At 37.3% G+C, this 20,925-nt stretch overlaps 1 protein-coding gene across 2 annotated transcripts in view; it reads left to right on the forward strand.

Moving 5' to 3' along the window:
- The window catches only part of LOC126181322 (protein PTHB1), a 120,893-nt gene that overhangs the window by 21,295 nt on the left and 78,673 nt on the right, over positions 1-20,925 (forward strand). For both annotated transcript variants that reach the window (XM_049924763.1, XM_049924762.1), the window contains exon 3: positions 15,918-16,207. In XM_049924763.1, coding sequence (XP_049780720.1) covers positions 15,942-16,207 — 266 coding nt within the window. In that variant the 5' untranslated portion in view covers positions 15,918-15,941. The remainder of the gene's footprint in view (positions 1-15,917; positions 16,208-20,925) is intronic.

Consider the following 20,925-nt stretch of genomic DNA (forward strand, 5'->3'; position numbering starts at 1 on the left):
CCTGTGATTTTGTAGACTGTTATGTGCGCTTGCAACTGCGCGAAATATTCTCGCCATTCTTCTCTTGATGCATCAAAAGCACGGAAAGGTGGTGCTGCCTGTGCTTGTTCCTTTTGTGTTGGTGGATTAGCCGCTTGTTTGGCGATTGCTTCCACCAGACTTTGTATTTGCTGACTCTGTAACAAGATCAACTGTTGTAATTCGGCAGACATAGTGAACACAAATTAAACCAGCCCCCAAAATGTTATCTCTAAAATTAGTATAACAAGAAACAAGTTGAACCAGCCCTGCACACGAGTTCGGAAGTCCTCGTCGCCAGTTTTGTGGCGGCGTTCGTAGCGACAAACACTTCGCTGTAGAAACGGCTTACGAAGTCACCGCCACACTTTTAATAGCGGGCCGACTGGTCCGCTGGAACAGTGAACAGAAAGATGAAAACCCAAACACTCTGATTAAATAAAAGTTGGTACTTATCTTTATTAACGAAGATACAGAAACACAGTAGTGAACTCCGTGTCTACAGAAATCTGTCTTGTTCGAGTCGGAGCGGCTAGGTCAGCGTCGGCTGACGACAAACAACAACTCTGCTGCGATGAACACACAACTGACTAGCAAGTACACAAATCGGTGGCGAGTATACCACTGAGCGGAGAATACAGAACTGTCCTAGGGCTCGCGACTCTAGCGCTTAAGAAGCCAGAAGCCAGCGGTGGCGCGCGCAGACTTGCGGCGATTTCCTGTATCGCTGGCGCTGCTTATGTGGACGGCGTCCGGACTTTGATGCTGCCAACCTTTTGGCAGCGGGCTCGGTTGGCATTACTGGCTAGGATATAACAGTCAGAGTCCACATCTGCCCCTGGAAATGTCTTACAATTTAAAACCTGGTTCCTAAATATCTGTCTTACCGTTATATAATCTATCTGAAACCTTCTAGAATCTACAGGGTTCTTCCATGTATACAACCTTCTTTCATGATTCTTGAACCAAGTGTTAGCTGTGATTAAGTTATGCTCTGTGCAAAATTCTACCAAGCGTCTTCCTCTTTCATTTCTTAGCCCCAATCCATATTCACCTACTATTTTTCCTTCTCTTCCTTTTCCTACTGTTGAATTCCAGTCACCCATGACTATTAAATTTTTGTCTCCCTTCACTACCTGAATAATTTCTTTTATCTCATCATACCTTTCATCAGTTTCTTCATCATCTGCAGAGCTAGTTGGCACATAAGCTTGTATTACTGTAGTAGGCCTGGGCTTCATGTCTACCTTGGCCACAATAATGTATTCACTATGCTCTTTGCAGTAGCTTACCCGCACTCCTATTTTTTTTTTTTCATTATTAAACCTACTCCTGCATTACCCCTATTTGATTTTGTATTTATAACCCTGTATTCACCTGACCAAAAGTCTTGCTCCTCCTGCCACCGAACTTCACTAATTCAAAATGCTGAATGTATTGTTTAATTGTTTCTGATATTCTACAGTTGAGTTTGTTTCTGTCCAGCTGCGTGTCTAGTTTTACTGCAATATATATAATATTGGTTTTAATTTTCTTACTTACAATAAAGTCTATGCCTGGATTTCCTCTCAGCTCTGTTCCTCTATAATAGAACATATCATTTAGAGAATGTGAACATCAAAGATTTTCTTGTGGAAGATGTCACGAAGTCTCAGTATGACTTTGTTGTAACTCATGTGAAGAATAGACACAAGTTAAAATTTTTTGTCATGCAAAATCTTATAAAGGAAGAGCAGTGATTGTATAGTACACCAGCATTTCAAGATTTAAAAACAAGTGGAACTTACTTGTAATCCTAAATTATCCATTTCTTCTTTTTTGTTTACAACGAACATTATGGTATTTTTTGTATTCATGTTCAGACACATTTACTATAATAAATGACATAATCTGTTTAATTATGAAATTTAATTTTTCCCTCACTTGTACTATTCTCTTTCAGTTGTACAGTGTGCACGCCTTCTTGTAAAAAAATGTGAATTACTATTTTGTGAGCAGTTGGAACATGTCTAGACAGAAAATACATATTTGTTATTTCAAAACTGTGAAAAGTATAGGCAACAGAAATGGTTGTAGACACACTATGGAATTGGAAGGGAGCTGTTAGAAGTGAAGTCAGAGATTTTTGTCATCATAACTATGGAAAGCTATTTGTGGGAGAAGAAAAGCCTTGATTTAGTTATGGAAAGAGAACTCGATAAATAAGTCTGACTCAAACAATATGAATATCAAATGAAAAGTTAAATGTTTGATGGTCATAAGAACTGCAAGACTGTACAAGTATTTTACAGCAGGTAATGCAGATGAAAAAGAAAGAGAGAAGATGTAATCATAATCATTGTGGTAATCATCATTTTTCATGTCTATTGCAGAACTTAGACCACTTCCTAATTTCCCTGGGCGTTATGAACTTGTGATATGCACTTGTGGTGATTGTGCATATTTTAGTGCCATTTATCCACCTTCCTTTAGATTGTCAACTTTGAAATGCAGCAAAGAACTTTATTGGCTCACCTGCTCTCCATTTAACTGGCCCTGTGCCCTCCTAACTTCATTTTATTCTTATAGCAGACACAATTGATTTAGTAACTTCTTCCATTAGTTGTTGAAATTTACCTTCACTTGACTAAAAAATTAAAATGTCATCATCCAGAGACAGTTGAGTTATTCTTTGTTTTCCACTGTTTTTGTGGATCCGGTAATTCCTCTAGAGCCACTGAGAATAGTTTTTGAGATATGGGATCCATTGCCTGACTCCTCTTCCAGTTCTGAATTTTCCACTAATCCTGATTAAATCCAATTGAAATTATAGCACTGTTGTGTGTACAATATACTTTATAATGTACTAACATAAACTGAACCAATTCACTGTTTTCTCAAGGTGTGTTAGTGCAAATATAGATAATAATGTATGCAATGCCAGGTGACAGAGAGGTAAGATACAGTATCAGAGAAAGTTGGATGAGGTACAATTCATGTTTAAGAAGAAAATCTTAGGAACAAGTGTTTGGTCATGATATTGCCTGAAGAACATCTTATTTACCGCAATGGTAAAGTAAACTTTTGATTTTTTTATTGTTGCTGGTAAAAATGTGGATTTAAACTTTAACCCTGCAACTGCTCTGGATGTGTTAATGTGCAGACCTTTTTACCCGTCCCTGTGTGCTCTGAATGTTCAGAGCACACAGAGACAGGTACAAAGGCACGCGTGTTAACACGTCCAGCAGTTAAAGGGTTAATCACATAACTGAATATAATAGGTACATCTTTGAGAATTGTTGTCCCACTCGAGTAAATGTTGTCATGTGTTTATTGTTACAAGAAGCTTTTGTTCGAAGCACATGTACATGTAATTACAGACTGGCAGGAGGTGGTGATGACCACATGTGGATGTGAATGAAGTGTCACCCCATGTCGGTTGCATTATATGTATCATGGTCCCCATCTGAATTCTTCTAAGAAATGACTTTTTACTTAGCTAATTGCTGAAAGCATTCAGGACAAATAAAACATTGTACATTTAATCCAGTAATTTTTGCTGTTTTCATTTTATCTCTCTTAGGCTAAATGTTTTTGACAGAGTAAGCTGCAGAATAACTCTAGGTACAATTGAGAGAAGTACTAGTTTTGTATATTGCTGTAATTTGGACAGAATCATGGATTTTATAGTGCACTTATTCAATAAAGTTTGCCAGAATATAGGAATCCTCTTAAATACTTTACTGCCAATACAAGAAAGAGGATTTCAAATTATATACTTGCAGAATTATTATGTTTATCAGCATACTGCAGGTAGTCAAAATTTAATCTGATACAGCTTGAGCAGTGCAAGTTAGTATTATTGCATAACTAGTCAATAGATAGGATTGTAGGTACACTATTTAAGACATGGGACAGATCTTTGATTATATGTCGCTTTTGGTATCAAGAGCCAGTATCCCTTACTCTGTATAAGAATTTTATGCCAAGTTGTACCAAACTGTAAGAGATCGTAATGACAAGATCACTTAGAAATATGTGGAGGGTCATTGTCTGTGAGAACTTAAATGTGATCTATTTGTTAGACAGTAGGCTGCTGATCATGCTCCACTAGGGTTATTTTGGTGCAGATTTGAGGTATTCCCCACTGTAAAATTCCCACCAAAATTAAAGTGGCATAACACAGTTCTCATTGGGAACTGCTTTTTAAATCACATTTTCTTTAATAAGTTACATACTGATGTCATAGTAAAAATTTTGCCTGTCAGCAACAGCAAATAATAACAGTGAAAAAACATCCTATTCAGTTGGGTTTAGGAGTGAAAGAAAAATATTATTTGAAAGAATGTGCTCTGAAGAAAAATGGACAGCTTAAAACCTGAGGAATAATGTTCACTTTATTGATTGTGTGTAACAGCCCCAGGCACGCTTATACCTGTCATCCTCACTCTTATCGCGGTTTTGACACAGAGTAACTTTCACATGATATTTCACTGCCAAGTAACACAGCTCAATGTAGTATGATCCTTACATAGAAAGAACTGCTACAGTATAGTACAGAAACTAACTGAAGAAAATATACAGTGAGGTGAATAGAAATGGCACTTTTATTGAAAGACAATAATTACACTGAATTTCGTCACAATTCATAATGGTTCCCTGAAAATTACAAAAGGTGGGACATTGTTTTTAATAGGATGTGTATCACCACATATGGCAATGCAGAATCTGCAGCATGTTTCCAAGCTGGCCAGAATGCTGGTACATAGTTACATTCATCCACCAATGCAACTGACAGCTGCTGGATGATTGGTGGTGCATGCAGACATGATGCATTATGTCTCCCCCAACACATCCCCTACATTTAAGGTGGGGGAACGGGCAGGCCAGTCCAATCACCATTCACTGAGAATCCTCTCATTCCAAGAGATATTGTTTTTATCCAGTACTTCAAACAACATATTAATTCACAGAGACCACTATAAGCCATCTGTATACTGGCAAAATCAGCGTTTTATTACTATCAACATTAGAGTTACGCAGAATTTACATTCCAAAATTCAGGCAATTAGATAAATTGTAGAAGTAGCGGCTAACTGGGTGCTCTTTTGCTTTGTTTTTGAAAAATAGTGTGATTTCAGTTTGCTGTCTGATGTGTTTTAGTAACCTGTTACAGCCATTTGCAGCAAAGTATAAAACTACAGTCTGAAATCTAGATAGTTTGGCATAGTTGATGGAAATTATTTTTACTTTTAGTATTGTGGCTTTAAACTGTGGAGCTCATCCTAAATTCACCCTCATTATTAAACAGAAATACAGTTAGGGAATATATGTACTGACATGTAAACGTAAGAATCCTGAGGTCCCTCAGGAGGCTTTGCAAGAAGATTGTTATTCAGTTTTACATAGTAATATTATTGCACACGTCTGTGGAATACTTTCTGACCTTAGCTGCATTGGTCCAGAAGATTATGTCATAGTACAGTATTGGTTGGAAGTCTAGCACTCATGTTTGCAGGTCAACATAGTAAGAAAGATTTGTAAGAGCAAAGCAGGCAGATCTGAGTTTATGGTTATCATACCCAAATGCTGGTGCCACCTCAGTTTTTCATCTGTATATCTGTGAATGTCACACATGGTACCTCATCCAGTTGGTTTCTAGTTTTGGTACCTACCAGCCATTTTAATACCTTTGGAATTATGTAATATGAGTTTTTGTCACATTAAGGGTTACGCTGTTAACTGTGAACCAGCTTAAGCGTATTCTATTATTCTCTTGACTGTGTCTAATATACCAGGTAAATTATTTAGTTAAGTAAACAAAAGAAGCATGGTAAGCACCAAATATTGTGGGGTACCATACTTAGTGTTTACTCACTCAAAATGTACCCATATTCCTATCATTTTATTTGAAAATGTGACAGTTTCATACTATTAATATACTAGAATACCTTGTATTCCATACTGTTTTAATTTCTCTAGTAGTATCTTATAATTTACATGATCAAAGTCTTTAATATTCTCACAGAAAATGCAAACATGATATTTTTCTTGTTTAATTCTACTAGAGCTGAGGTATTTGACAATTGTGTGGTGAAAACTGATTTTTTTCCAATGTCACAAGCTGCTGAACAATTTTAAGGGAAATGGCATGATTGATGCTGGTCTCTAAATACTGTATGTGCACCATAATTTAAGTCACCACTGTACATGTTGCAGGCACCTCCTAGTGTGGGTCATTGAGTCTTCAGAACACTTTCCGGAAGTGACTGTTGTGTCTTTTGAGCACAGCCTAGTACTGGGCACAGTATATTGTGCTGTAGCCATAGAAATGTCAAGAGTCTGAGTCACCGTTAGGCAGGGATACAAGAAAAGCTGACTTCATGTTACCATCGATTGCTTTTTCAATAGAGAAGCCTTTAGGCAAACCATATTGAGCTATTATTAAAAGGTTATTCCCAGACAGATAGTTCAGTATTCAGTTGTAAACTACTTTTGCAAATATTTGTGAATATAAAGTAAGATGGGAGATAGTGCTAAGTTGTTATCTCCTTTTTTATAAGTGCATAGTTCAGCCTTTCAGGAAATGTCCCTTGACTCATTAACTGACTACAAAGGTAACTTGAAAGGGTGTTGGGGGGTGGGGTTACAGTGCCTGTACAGTACAATGTAGTCAAAGTAACATGTAACATATATATAAAAGTTTGCCCTGTAAAAAATCCACTCGAGTGAAGGTTCTCTCTCTCTCTCTCTCTCTCTCTCTCTCTCTCTCTCTCTCTCTACGTGAGAGTTCTTGATATTTCTACTTCTTTAATTTCCTTTGGTGTACCTGTCAGCAGCATTAACTGCTTTGTGGTGTGCATTATGTTACAGATTTTTTTCTGTCCCCACTTAGCATGTGATTCATTATGGTAAACTGTGTGCATGAGATCTTGTTTGCACAGTTCTGTTTCTACTAGTGGCAGCCCAGCAGAGCATAAAGCAGTAAAATATGTGTGACATACTTGTCTTTTAATTTTTGTGCACTACAATTACTATCCTTTATAATATTTAACACAAATTAATACACTTCTTATTGTTTATCTTTAATAAATCTTCCATCCATTGTAGTGAGGAACTTGAGAGTTTTCTTATCTGCACAGTGTCCTATGGACACATGTCATGTATGTGTAGGTGTGGCTGATGCACAGCAGATTTCAGTTAGGAAGTCTGTTGCTTCAGAAAAGTAGGAAGAAAATTCTGCTGTTAGGTAGCAGTCATGAAAGAGGTGTGGGCCAACTTCTGCAGGGAAAATTAGGTGACAGCAACCAGGTCACAAACTTTTTCAAGCCTAGTGCTTCTCTCATCCAAGTGATAGAGGGCATAGGATCTTTGTGTAAAGGTTTCACCAAGGAGGATCATGTTGTATTAGTGGGTTGAGCAGGGAACAGCATCAATAGGGACCAGGGCTGCAGAATTGAGAGTGACCTGATAAAAATAGCATCAGCAACAAACCATACTAATGTTGAGTTTGTGCCTGTTTTTAAGCAGTACGATCGATCCTAGTTGAACAGCTCTGCGAAGACGGTCAATATGGAGTTGGATCGACTGCTTCGGGCTGGTGCTGGGTCAGTGATTGGTTTGGTTCCTGTTGGTACTATTGGTAGGTGGGACTTTACTTCTCATGGCCTGCATCCCAATAGAATAGGGAAGGATATACTGGGTAGGTTGATAGCAAATTCTTTATGGGGGGACACTGCAACTCGTGGAGGTAGTTCTTTTTTAGGTTAAGCTAATTATCTACACATTCAATATTGAAACAAGGTGTATCTGAAAATGTTAAGCATAATACTTGTGAAGACAAAAAAGTAACAGTTAATTTACTACATCAAAATATCAGAGGTTTAAAAAACAAAATCAATGAATTTCAGATCTGTTTAGATGAGTACAGTCTACAAATCCTGTTGATATTATTTGTATTTCTGAACATCATTTAGGTAGTGAAATTGAAATGCTTAATATGGAAGGGTATACCTTAGCTTCAAAGTATTGTAGAAAAGAGATGGAAAAAGGAGGAGTTGCCATTTATAGTAGAAAGGGTCACAATTACAAAAACATTTACATTCTTAAATACTGTAGTGATCAGCGTTCTGAAGCATGAGCCACACAAGTAGAAATACACAAAAGAAAAATAATTATAGTCACAATATACAGGGCTCCAACTAGTAATTTACAGCTATTCACTAAACTGCTTGATGCAGTAATAAATTTCTTAACTTCTAAAAATAATGAACTCATACTAAGTGGAAATTTTAATTTAAATTTTCTGGAGGATAGTTACTCAAGATCCATACTAGAGTCTCTTACCATTTCTTATAATCTCATCCCCTTAGGACAGTTCCCAACCAGGGTTATGGCTACCAGCAGCACTGCTATTTATAACATTTTCATAGATACTACCACACTAGCAGATCATATTATAAATCCAATATTTAATGGCCTTTCAGATCATGATGCCCAGTTGTTTACATAGTGGGGTCTGATTCGACTAATAATGGGAAGTGGGAAACTATATGAATAATAAATCAAAGAGGAATTGAATGTATAAAAACCTGTTTGAGGAATACAGACTGGAAAGATGTATACAATTCAACTGGGATAAATGAAAAATATAACTGTTTCTCTAATACGGTCACAGGTCACATTGAAAACTGCTGCCCTAAGAAAGTAATCAAAGCAAATAAATTAAATGTTTCAAAACCTTGGATTACAAATGGAATAAAAGAATATTGCAAAGCAAAAAGAAGACTGTACTTAATGTCAAGGGAAAACAATGACTGGAGAGCTAAATCACATTACTAATTATATTGTAAAATTCTGAACAAAGTAATCAGAACCTCAAAATGTATTTATTTTCAAGAAAAAAATAAATGCCTCTAATAACAAGATAAAAACTATATGGAACATAGTAAAAAGTGAAACAGGAAAACCTAATCAGGCAAATGAGGAAATTATGTTAAATGTAAATAATGAGTTGATTAGAGATACCTCCAAAACTGCAGACACTTTCAACAACTTTTTTTCTTTCAGTAGCAGACAACTTCGGTTTGCATAGTTCCTCAGAAGACAGCTTAAAATATTTAAAAAATGCATTTCTGCAGAAGTTTGACAAAATTTCAAATATATCCTACCTCACCGAAAGAGATTTATAATATTATTAGCACTCTTAAAAACAAATGTTCCTGTGGTTATGATGAAATCAGCACTACCATAATTAAATGTTGCTCCTCAGAACTTTGTAACATACTGAGTTACTTATGTAATGAATCCCTCCACAGTGGTACTTTTCCAGATAGGCTTAAATATGCTATTGTCAAACCATTACACAAAAAATGAGACAAATCATCAGTGGAAAACTTCCATCCAATTTCATTACTGGTAATATTTTCTAAAGTGTTTGAAAGGGTTACGTGCAATAGACTTTATAAACACTTAGTACAGAAAAATGTTCTCATTCGCAATCAGTTTGGATTTCGGAAAGGATTGTCAACTGATCAAGCTATATTCACTTTTACAGATGATATATTAGAATTAGTAAATCAAAAGTTATGTCCACTTGGAATATTCTGTGATCTAGCTAAAGCTTTTGTTTGTGTTAAGCATGATATCCTTATACCAAATTTAAAATATTATGGGATAATAGGAGTAGCAGGCTCATGGTTCTCATCCTATCTTTTTAATAGAAAACAGTGTGTGTCTGTATCAAGCTTACCACATAACAATAGTCATTCAAAATATCAAACCATCAGACAAGGGGTGCCCCCAGGGCTCTATTTTAGGTCCATTGTTGCTTTTATTATATATTAATGACCTTCCATATGCAGTGTCACAAAATGCAAATTTTGTCTTATTTGCAGATGATACAAGTATTGGTATAAAAAACAATACCCGTGATCTCACTGAGCAATCAGCTATTGAAATATTTGTAAGTATCAATGGTTGGTTCTAGAGATGGGCAAAACTGTTCTTTTCAGGGATTGGATCAGAACTGTTCACTCCCTGAAATGAATTAGCTCTTTTTCATGACTCACCACTCATTTACAATAGAAAATAAATGGAGGGCACATTGCCCTTTAAACTTGGTTTATTCCAGTACTATACCTGTATTTTGATCTTATTTGATCCTATTTTGAAGTAACACAGATAATGAGTAAGAATTTTGTATTGTTTATTGAAATTTCCACGATATGACAAAGTTTTGGATTATTGATTTATTTTGCACTATCGTGGTTTTTTGGGTGATCGGAAAATGTTGTAACTTGAGATTTACATTAACAATATATTTGGCTATAATGTATTAAAATTTCATTAACCTCATACAAATACATCGCAAGCCATATATTTTTAAAGTGAACGTTTCCTTCCGAAGACGCCTAAAATCGCAAAATCCGTACCAGAATAAGAAAAAAAAATATAAATTTGACTGTAAAACAAAAGTGCTGCATATAGCCTTACGCAGAATAAAACAAGGAAAATATTGGTGTATCACATTTTGCGATACGTTTATCGGTTCGCTCGTAATTAAAGCGTAAATTCGAGTGTCCATAATAAAAATCCTATAGTAAGAGGAGTCGTCAGGAACCTAATCTAATCAGTTTAAACAAAGAAAAATAAAATAAAAACAATTGATGTATACATAACATAATAATGTAATATACATAGCGGTATTACTACGAAGAACAATATCCAGTAGAGACGAACTCCGATGCAGAGGCGCTGAGTCGAGCAGGTCGAGCCGCGAGCTGTATTACTGCGTGAGCTGAGACCGCAGAGACCAGAGTGACACCTGAGTCGCTTTTCTCAACGCTCTGGCTAGAGTCGAGACGGTGGGGCGAGCGTTGAGCGGGCGAGTTCCGTGGGTGGGGGGGAGTGGTGAACTCACCCGCTCCGAGACAAATCGTCCGTTCCCTTGCGAGCAGGTTGTTGCAAGTAGTTCCTATGTTATCCGCTAGGTGGCTCTCTGTCCTGTTGCTCGCATCAACTGCCCAGAGGGCAGGACGTGCGACTGAAACGATCGCCGACAGAGTGCGATGCGAAGTTACGCTGCGCCAGACACTGCAGGCGGCAGACGACGCACAGAGACAGCACGGCATATGTGAAACACAAAATCCAATGGGGCACTGCACAATGCAGGCAGCCAAGGTAGAAGCAGGGCAGAGGCCGGTGCTGGCTGGGTTGTGTGGCGTGCACTGTGCTCTGACCAGCAGAGGTGCTGCTGATATGCTCCGTCTCTCTCTCTCTCTCTCTCTCTCTCTCTCTCTCTCTCTCTGCCGTGGGAAACGTTTGGAGCTACCGTTCTTTTTTTCTGAATCACTGATTGTTCACTCCTTTGAAAGATGCAACTCTATGCATTAGTTCAAGAGCGGATCCCCCATCTCTAGTTGGTTCACAGCAAATGGATTGTCACTGAATTTTGACAAGACCCAGTACATACAGTTTAGTACCTCACAAAGAATACCTGACCCTATAAGTATAATGTATTCAAACAATGAAATTAAAGTTGTAGATGGTGTCAAATTTTTAGGGTTACAAATTGACCACAACCTAAATTGTAAAACCCACACTCTGGACTTAATTAAATGCCTTAGTTCAGCATCATTTGCAGTACGCATGATAGCAGAAATAGGTGATTTAAAAATGAAGAAGTTAGTTTATTCGGCCTACTTCCATTCACTAATAAGTTATGGAATCATCTTTTGGGGAAACTCCTCTCACATAGAGAACATTTTTAAAATTCAGAAATGAGTCATTAGAATTATATCTGGTGTCAGTCCTAGATTATCATGCAGAGACCTCTTTAAGAAACTTCATATTCTAACTACTACTTCTCAGTACAAAGTGCAAAACATGATTATAACACCAGAACCAAAAACAATCTGTATAAGGACTATAAAAGCTTAACACTAGTACGAAAAGGAGTCAAATACATGGGTACTCATATATTCAATAACTTACCAGAGCATATCAAAAGTCTTGTAAGCAATAAAGATCAGTTTCAGAGTGAATATTAAAAAAAAAAAAAAATCACTTTTACTTTTTCCACATCCCAGACACTCCTCTCCAAGGGATTGATGGAAAACGATAAAAGTAATGTACCGTAATGGACCTGATTCCTAGACAACAAAAAGGTAGTGATTATCACTTCTCAGAAGATGAAACAATGGCTCTGAAGCATGAATGTCAAAACCACAGTAAACAAAGTAGGAAAGAGTACCAACAGTTGGTGATGTCTTACCTCAAAACGGTAGACAGTCTACAATTGGTCACATGGGAATTCAGAAAGATACAGCAATTATTCCAGTTTTTTCTCTTAAAAATCTAAATCTTAGCAAACTGAGAAACAGTTTTTGTAAAATTACCTGCACCTAATGAGTACCCCCAATGGAGCAGTAAAAAGTAAAGAAAATGTAGTTCTATATTTTATAACTGTTAGTTCTTTAATGAAGGAGGAGAAAGGAATAGGTTTTGGCAGGAGAAACAAGTCACTCAGTCCCCATAATGTTAGGCACTCATCTGATGTGAGGACAAGAGGAGAGGAAGATCAAAAGAAGAAACAGATTTAATTGCTGCAACTCTTCTATAGGACTTTAGTAGCAACAAACTATAGATAGTGTATGTATCCCAGCAACAAAATGTAATTGTCCCAACAATAAAAATTTAATATTTCCTAACAAGAAGCATATGGTATCTTTCCGCATCAGAAGTCTTTTCTGCTGAATATCACAGAAAATGACTAAATCAGATTTGAAAACTACCCTACTGTTTCCCAGACAGTGCCATTATAAACAGACATCTTATGTTCTCAATGTAACATTAAGTACACAAAGAAATAACATCTTTCTTAAATTCCACAGCTAACCAGTGATTATGTCTGACATGTTGCTGACCAAAACATTTTTTAGGGCATGGCATTGTGTCACTGTGCTATGCTAACCAAGCAACATAACACTTACCTCTGATTGCGTCCTATAAGCAGCTTCCAGACATCAGCAAACAGAGGTGGGATTGTTTAGCAGAAACTAATGTGTCCAAAACTATAGCTAGAATTTTGAGCTGGTAGGAATTCAGCTGGAAACCTAGAGGAGATTCTGCAGGTGCTTCTAGAGAACAACTAGGTTTAACATAAGAAGATTTAATACAACAGATTAAATTATCTGTGGGTTCACTTGGTCAGTTGATGACTTAGTGAAGAACTTATTGAAGAGTGAATACAAGCACACTTGTTACACATTTAGTCAATCCATGTTTGAGACTATGTTAAGAATAGAACTAACTGATACCTAAATTCACTAGATGCTCAGGCAAGACTTAGATGGGCAACATAGCCATGGGCTTACCTAAGCAAACTCATAGGCCCCGTATCCTCTCATATGATGACTTTGCATCATTACTACTATCCCTTAACTTCTTAATTATTATCTCCTGACTTTCATAGTCTCCACTGCTTCTTCTGTAATAACTCCTTACATCATGATTCTTAACTCAAAACTCTGAACTGCAACTAACTCTTAGATTAATACTCTGCTTGATGCCAGTCATGCCTTGTCCATAAAATCCATGGCACATCAGGAGATGTTCATGGAACATCTTGTGTATTCAGAACATTCCTCGGAAAGTTCCATGCTTATGTCACATATCGCCTTTACCAAGTGCAGCCACTTCTGCCTTTGCCAACATTATCTTATTTCATGAGTCTGTTAAACACAGAGTGCTGCTTCTGCCAGTAATACTATTTGAAGTACTGCTCAACAGGAGTTTGCTCTGGAGAACACAGTAAATATTCACAGCTCTTACCCTGGTTCCTTAACCCTTAACTACTATGGGTGGTCTCTCATACTGCTACAGTTTTTTGTCTTCAGATATTTCACACACCGCTGTGAAGCAAAGTAGACTCTTCTGTGTACCTTCCTATTGGATGGCAAGCTAAATTTACCATAAATCTGGTATTATTGCTGCAATTTGTTTCTCATTTTTGGACCCCTGGATGTCTCACTGATGTACCATAGTGTTTGTTTGTCATGTTTTTGTTGAAAGTTATCATTTCTCCACGACGAGAAATGTTTTCTATGTGAGATGGATGCGTGTGTTCAAGAATGCCTCAGTGAATTCTCAGATGAAAAGTTTGATGACTGTAATAGTTACACTGATTTCAAGTATTTAGTTATCACAATACTAATTCGGAGAAGGAAACTGAAAGTGAAGAAGATGTGATAGGTGGTCATGATGGAGAAGCATACTTCTTTGGTAAGAACAGAAAGATGTTTTGGATAGAGAAAACAGAATCCACTAACTAACATAAGAAAAAGGCAACTCAACATTTTCTTGCAGCTGCCTCGACTACAAAAGATTCCGAAAAGTCTCAGAGAAAACTTGCTGTTTTGGAGACATCAGCATCAAATACGGAAATACTGTTTTGAAAAATGAAAAACCCCAACCTTTTGTTGTCTTTGTTTGAAGTGGAAAACAAGATATCTGTGTCAACAATGTGGTGTTCTAATTTGGGTGAAGAATTGTGGGAGGGTCTGCGTGAAATGCGTGCAGACTAAAAGCAATCAGAATTCGATTCAGGGCCTCAGAAGAATACATAAGGTAATTACTTTCTTCTTGATTTTTAAAATAAAAATTGGGCAAAGTTTCTTCTTTGGTAGAATTATGGGGTGGAATAATCACTCTAAGGGTGGAATGATGAGTTGTTAACTCAAAGCTGATTCCAAATCCAATTTGTCTCAACTGAAATGTGCTTTTCCACACAGTTATATTGTGAATCTGTGATACCATCACTCTGATGATAATCTGTGAGTGAGTAGAGAGATAACTATGTAGTGTTATTTTAGTAATACATGAAATAAAAATAAGCTGCAAATTTTGCTTTTTTTAGTTTTTAAAGTGTTTGAAATTCTGCATTATTTAAAAAATTCAAATTCCCATAAAGTCTGTTTCCAAGAAGTGTAATGAACAACAGGAAGTAATGAAAATATATATTCACCAAAACGTTGGTTTTATACGTAAAAAATAAATAGGCAGTCAGAGAGATCCCTCTCTAGTAATTTTGTTCCTATCAACATTCATAGTAGCTAAGGATTAAAGGGTTGTTATCCCTGAGTACACAGGAGACAGTTCGTTGCCAGTGAATCTGTATTACACTTCCACACACTTGATTTGTGTACTAATGCTTGTCATCATTAATTTTAGAAATGCAAATATTTTGCATATATGTGGCAATGAATATTTCTGTTCTTGTGTATAATGACTCATTTGAAACCATAAATGACTTAACTTTTGTCAGTGTTGGTATTGTAAATAATAATTCCATGTGGCTCAATGAGCTGGTGTATGTCTTTAAATTTGAACCAGTTTCGGTTGCTTGTGTGTCATTAATCTATTCTAATTGTAAAACTGGAGAAAGGGGGCCTACTGTTTAACAAAGAATCCAAACCACATTTCGTTTCTGGTGAATCTTCTCATGATTGAGAGTTGAATGCTATGTTAAAGACAGACTGAAAAAACCAAGAGTCCATCCCATGCTCATTCTATTTCCAGGCATGCAGTTTCCTGCTAGACCATCAAGCCCGACTTGGTGTTGTAAAGAAACATATAATGTGTGTGTGTGGGGGGGGGGGGGGGGGGGGGCACAATATCCTGCCATCAGCAAATTCCTGTGGCACCCACCATGTGAGAGTTACAGTATATGATGTGTACGGTATGTTTCTTGGGGGACAAGGAAGAGGAGGAGGAGGAGGAGGGGGGCTGGGGGGGGGGGGGGGTGAGAGGGGGATACATAGGATATGTGACAGACATATATGTGCAGCTGCAGGTATATTTATGCTTGTAGATATGTTCTGTAATTCACACATTCATACTCCCATATATTGACATTTCAGGACAAATTGAAGAAAAATATAATAATGTCTCTATTCAAAGCAAGGGAACTGTGGTCAACACAATGTGGTGCTGATGAAACATTTGATCAGACAAGTATTACAATTGCCAGTATTGAAGGAGCATCAGAGAATATAATTGTTGGCAGTCACAATGGTTTTCTCTACATATTCCAGCCTTCCACAGCAAAATCAGAAGATGGAAAATTCATTGGATACAAACCTTGTGATCTCCTCATTGAAACACATCTTGCACATCCAATTCTGCAAGTGTGTGTAGGAAAACTTGTTTCGTAAGTATTTGTCTTGTAATTTACAGTGTGTTATTTCAAAGCAATAACATGGTAACTTACTCTGCAGGCTCTGACTAATTTGTAGTTATTGTTGTTTTTCTCAAAATGTTTAATATGGTACTTTCTCGAGCACAATTTTTGAACTGGAAAAGTTCAGGACATTAATTTAGGATACTTTAAGACTTTATTTTGTCAAGTTCTTGGACACTGATGTTGCAGAATGGAGTGTTTTGATATGATATGATTTTTGTTGATCTCAGTACTAATGGGTGTCCCACTCAAACCTCCCTGATTTCAAAGACCCAGGGAAAAAAACCACAGTAGATGTGACAATGAAAAATGCACCACATTGTAGAGCATCTCAAAGAATTTATTTATTTATCATCAATACACCTCTGCATGTGAACCAATTTTAGCATGAAGAATATTGAGTGTATATTCAATTTCTTGACAAGTTCTTTGTAACATTTCCTCTGTTATTGTTGCAATCACATTAGTGATACGATGTCAGAACGTGGGAATATTGTCCACTTTGGTCACGTGCATGCGGTCGTTCATGAATCTCCACATGAAGAAATCAAGTGGCATAGTGTCGGGTGAACGTGATGGCGAGGCAGTGGGTCCTCTGCATCTGATCCAATGATTGGGAAATTTCCTATCCATGAACTTGCAAACAGTCATTGACAAATGCGACAGAGCTCCATCTTGTTGAAAAATGATGTTGGGTTGCAAGTCTTCTATCTGAGGGCACTCAAACTGCTCCAGCATGTCCAGATACGCTGACTCATTCACTGTTTGTTCCACAGAGAAGAACTGACCAACAATCCTGTTGTGCATTAGCCCACACCAGACGTTTAGTTTAGGGCTATCACGAACATTTTCAATGAGAACGTGCGGATTTTTTGAACCCCAAATCTGAACATTATGCCTATTAACCCTCCCTGATAGATGAAAGGGTGCCTCATCTGAGAATAAATGTCTTTCCAGGAAGCTGGCATCCATATCAATACACTGCAGCATATCCGCAGCAAATTGTTGTTGGTGTGGTTTGTCGTTTGGCATGAGAAGATGCAGAATTTGCAATTTGTAAGCATACATATGAAGACGCTGGTGAAGTACTCAATGCAATGTTGATTGAGGTACATCAAGTTGCCTAGCTGCTTGACGAATTGACAATATGGGCTTCTGAGAAACATTTGTCTGATGTCCTCCACTGTCTCTTCTGAAACTCCATAACTTGCACTTCCAGAATGTTTCAGAACACCTCCTGTTGCCAGAAACTTCCCATACCATTCCTTAGTTGTTTTCACATTAGGTGGATCACATTCATACAGATGACAATAATTTCTTTGCACAGTAATCGGCAATTTTTTTTCTGCATACCACACTACTGCTTGCGCGCACTGCTGTGGAGATGCCATTTTCACTTCAGGTGACCGTGCTGCACTCTGGCGACGATTCTTGGCACTTCTGACTTGGGTATGTAAATTCTTTCAGATGCTCTACAATATGGTGCATTTTTCATTGTCATACCTACAGTGGTTTTTCTCTCCTGGTTCCTTGAAATCGGGGAGGTTTGAGTGGGACACCCCATACTGTCGTGTGTTGCTACACAAAAATAAGGGACAAGTCACAATTATGACTTGTATCAATATTATAATTAACTCAAAATATTGAAAACAGCAATTACATCTGTAGAGTGAAATAAATCAGCAAAAACCTTGTGGTATATAAGAAATCTAGTTTTGCACCTGTTACTTCACTTGCATAGACTGTATGGCCTGCAGAGATTCTTTTTTTTTTTTTTAAATCAAATTTTTATGTTGGTCACAAATTGCAATTCCTTCTAAGCTTTCCACACTAATTAAGGCCATATAAGCATGGTCTTTTCTGAACATACTTTTGACCAAAAAGCGATTCTGGTTGCTGGAGTCCAAAGTTTTTGTTAGTCATGCCTTTTGCATTCGTGTCAGATAATTTCGTAGGAATTTTCATCCCCTAACAAATAAATTCTTTATATCCAACCAAGAAGTGAAACACCAATTTTCATATATATTTTTTTAATATAACAAAATATTTTCTTAAACTTTATTATCCATTGTTGCACTTCATTAGGGGTTGAATTTCCAGAAGCACTGAAACATGTATTTTTTTTATATTCTAATTGAGAAGTCAAAGACCAATCATCATAGATGTAGCTGTAGGGAGTTTTTTAGTAATTACTTATTTTCAAAACAACTTTCTCTCTCAGTTTACCCCCTTAGTGCTGAATTTCCAAAAATGCTCAAACATATACTTTTTATTTTCTGATTGAGATGCCAAATACCAGTTTTCGTAATTCTAGCTCCAAAATTCCCTTAATAGTGACATACTTTCAAAAAGTCTTTCATCCTCTATTTCACCACCTTAGGAGTGAAATTTTGGACAATCGTTTCTTATTTATTTATTTATTTAGCGTATGGCTCATAACATCACAGTAAAAATTACAGAAACAACACGATTTAAAAAAAAATCACATATGTATAAATAGAGCAATAAATAACAGTTTGTATATAAGGACACCGCCAATTGTAAAGTTACACTCACAGAAGACCAGTCACAAGCAGACGTCCAGCTTAGATAGTAAATAGTCGATTGCCTCTTGGGTCGCCATTAGGAAATCTTTTGGGTCACCCTCGTATGCCCTTAGTGGGCATTCCTGCACGATGTGTTTGACCGTCTGTCTCTCAGCGCCACAGTCGCAAGCGGCCGAAGGAAGTTTACCCCATCTGTGTAAGGAGTCGGCACATCTCCCACAGTTGGTTCTGATGCGATTAAGAGTTGACCAAACTTTGCGAGGGCAATCAAATCCTTTTGGTTTACTAAAGATGCATGGCATACTGTGGCAGTTTACTACTGTTCTGCTCTCCCATTCCTCTTTCCATCGGTCATTTATTTTGAAGTTGGTTTGGTGCAGAGCCTGTGCGGTCTTTAGTGGAGGATGCCTAGACCGGAGTCGGTTTCCTTGGATGTCGTGAGTATCTTCATGGATTTGTAATTGAGGGTTGGTCATGATTTTTTGAAATTCTCTAACCAGAGCGTGTTCACGGCGCAGGTTAGGAGGGGCTATGTTACTGAGAACAGGCAGCCACACTGTAGGAGTTGGCCTGATTGTGCCTGATATAATACGCATTGTTGCATTAAGTTGGCTATCTACCATGTGTGTGTGTTTGCTGTTGAGCCACACTGGGGCACAGTATTCTGCCACTGGATACACCAAGCCAAGTGTGGATGTTCTTAAGGTAGATGCTGTGGAGCCCCAAGTGGTGCCACAGAGCTTCTGCAATATGTTGTTGCGTGTTTTAAGTTTCGCTGCAGTTTTCGTCAGGTGTTCTTTGAATGTTAGTGTCCTATCTAGGGTAACCCCAAGGTACTTTGGGTGTTTGTTGTGATTTAGTAATTTCCCGTCTAGATAGACTTGTAGTTCTCTGTTGGCCATTTTGTTGTTCAAATGGAAGGCAGATACTTCCGTCTTTGTAGCACTAGGTTGTAGCCTCCATTTTTTAAAGTACTCGCTGAGAATCCCTAGGTCACTCGTAAGGATATCTTCGGCAGTTTCTATATTTCTGTGGGCTGTTGCTAGAGCCCAGTCATCAGCATAACCAAGTTTCTTAAACTATGCCTACAGTATAAGATACATACTCTCTCTAAACTTCAAATTTCTATCCTTGAACAGTTTGGGCTGGGTAATAGCGACTCAATGAATCAATCTGATTCTATTTCTACCTCTTAGCAGTTGAATTTCCAAAAACAGTGAAACATGTATTTTCTCATCTCTTCCCAAGAAGCTACACACCAATTTTCATAGACACAGCTTCAAAAATGCTTTCACAATGAAATATTTCCATAAAAACTTTCATCCCCTATCAGCCCCATAGGAGCTCCACTTCCAAAAAACACTGAAACACATTTTTTTTATTTGTAACCTAGAAGTCAAATATCATTGTTCATTGATGTAACTTTAAAAACACTTTAATAGTTTTTTTAAATAATGATATATTTTCAAAAAAAGCTTTCACCAACTATTTCACCCCCACAGGGCTAAATTTCCAAAAATGCTAAAACTTTTATTTCTTTATTTCTGACTGATAAACCATATACCAGTTTTGGTAGGTGTAGCTTCAAAATTGCTTTAAGAACAATATTGTTAAAAAAAACTTTCATCCCCTATTTCACCCACTTAGGTTTGGAATTTAAAAAAAAAAAACCTTCTTACGGTCAGGACATTGACTTTTATATACAGAGATCTTTGGCATGGCTATTTTAGATTGGCATTCATAAATTCTGTTTAGCAACAATTCTTTTGGAGCTACATTTTTAGTTTCACCTTGAATCCTTCTCTATCTGACATTAAACTTTCAGGTAGCTTGTTGTGCAGTGGAACCCACATCTTCCTTATGCTGCTTTGACCTTTACACAGCCACTGACAAATTATAGATACATCATTGAAATGAAGGGTCTGATAATGGTGGATGTCTTTATTTTTTATAAAAACATGTAAATGTTCATGAATAAAACACACTGTTTTGTGACACACTGTTTGGTGAATGCGAATATAAAGCATGTGGGCAGGACGTTGAGCTGCAAAATAGATATTTAGTGGTGGAGGAGAGAAGAACTTGTCTTATTTTCTTAACCATTCTTGTATGCATGTTAAGTCTCTCCCTGTGTGAGATGCC

This window comes from Schistocerca cancellata, chromosome 1 (assembly GCF_023864275.1).
Source record: "Schistocerca cancellata isolate TAMUIC-IGC-003103 chromosome 1, iqSchCanc2.1, whole genome shotgun sequence".
Classification (NCBI taxonomy): Eukaryota; Metazoa; Arthropoda; class Insecta; order Orthoptera; family Acrididae; genus Schistocerca; species Schistocerca cancellata.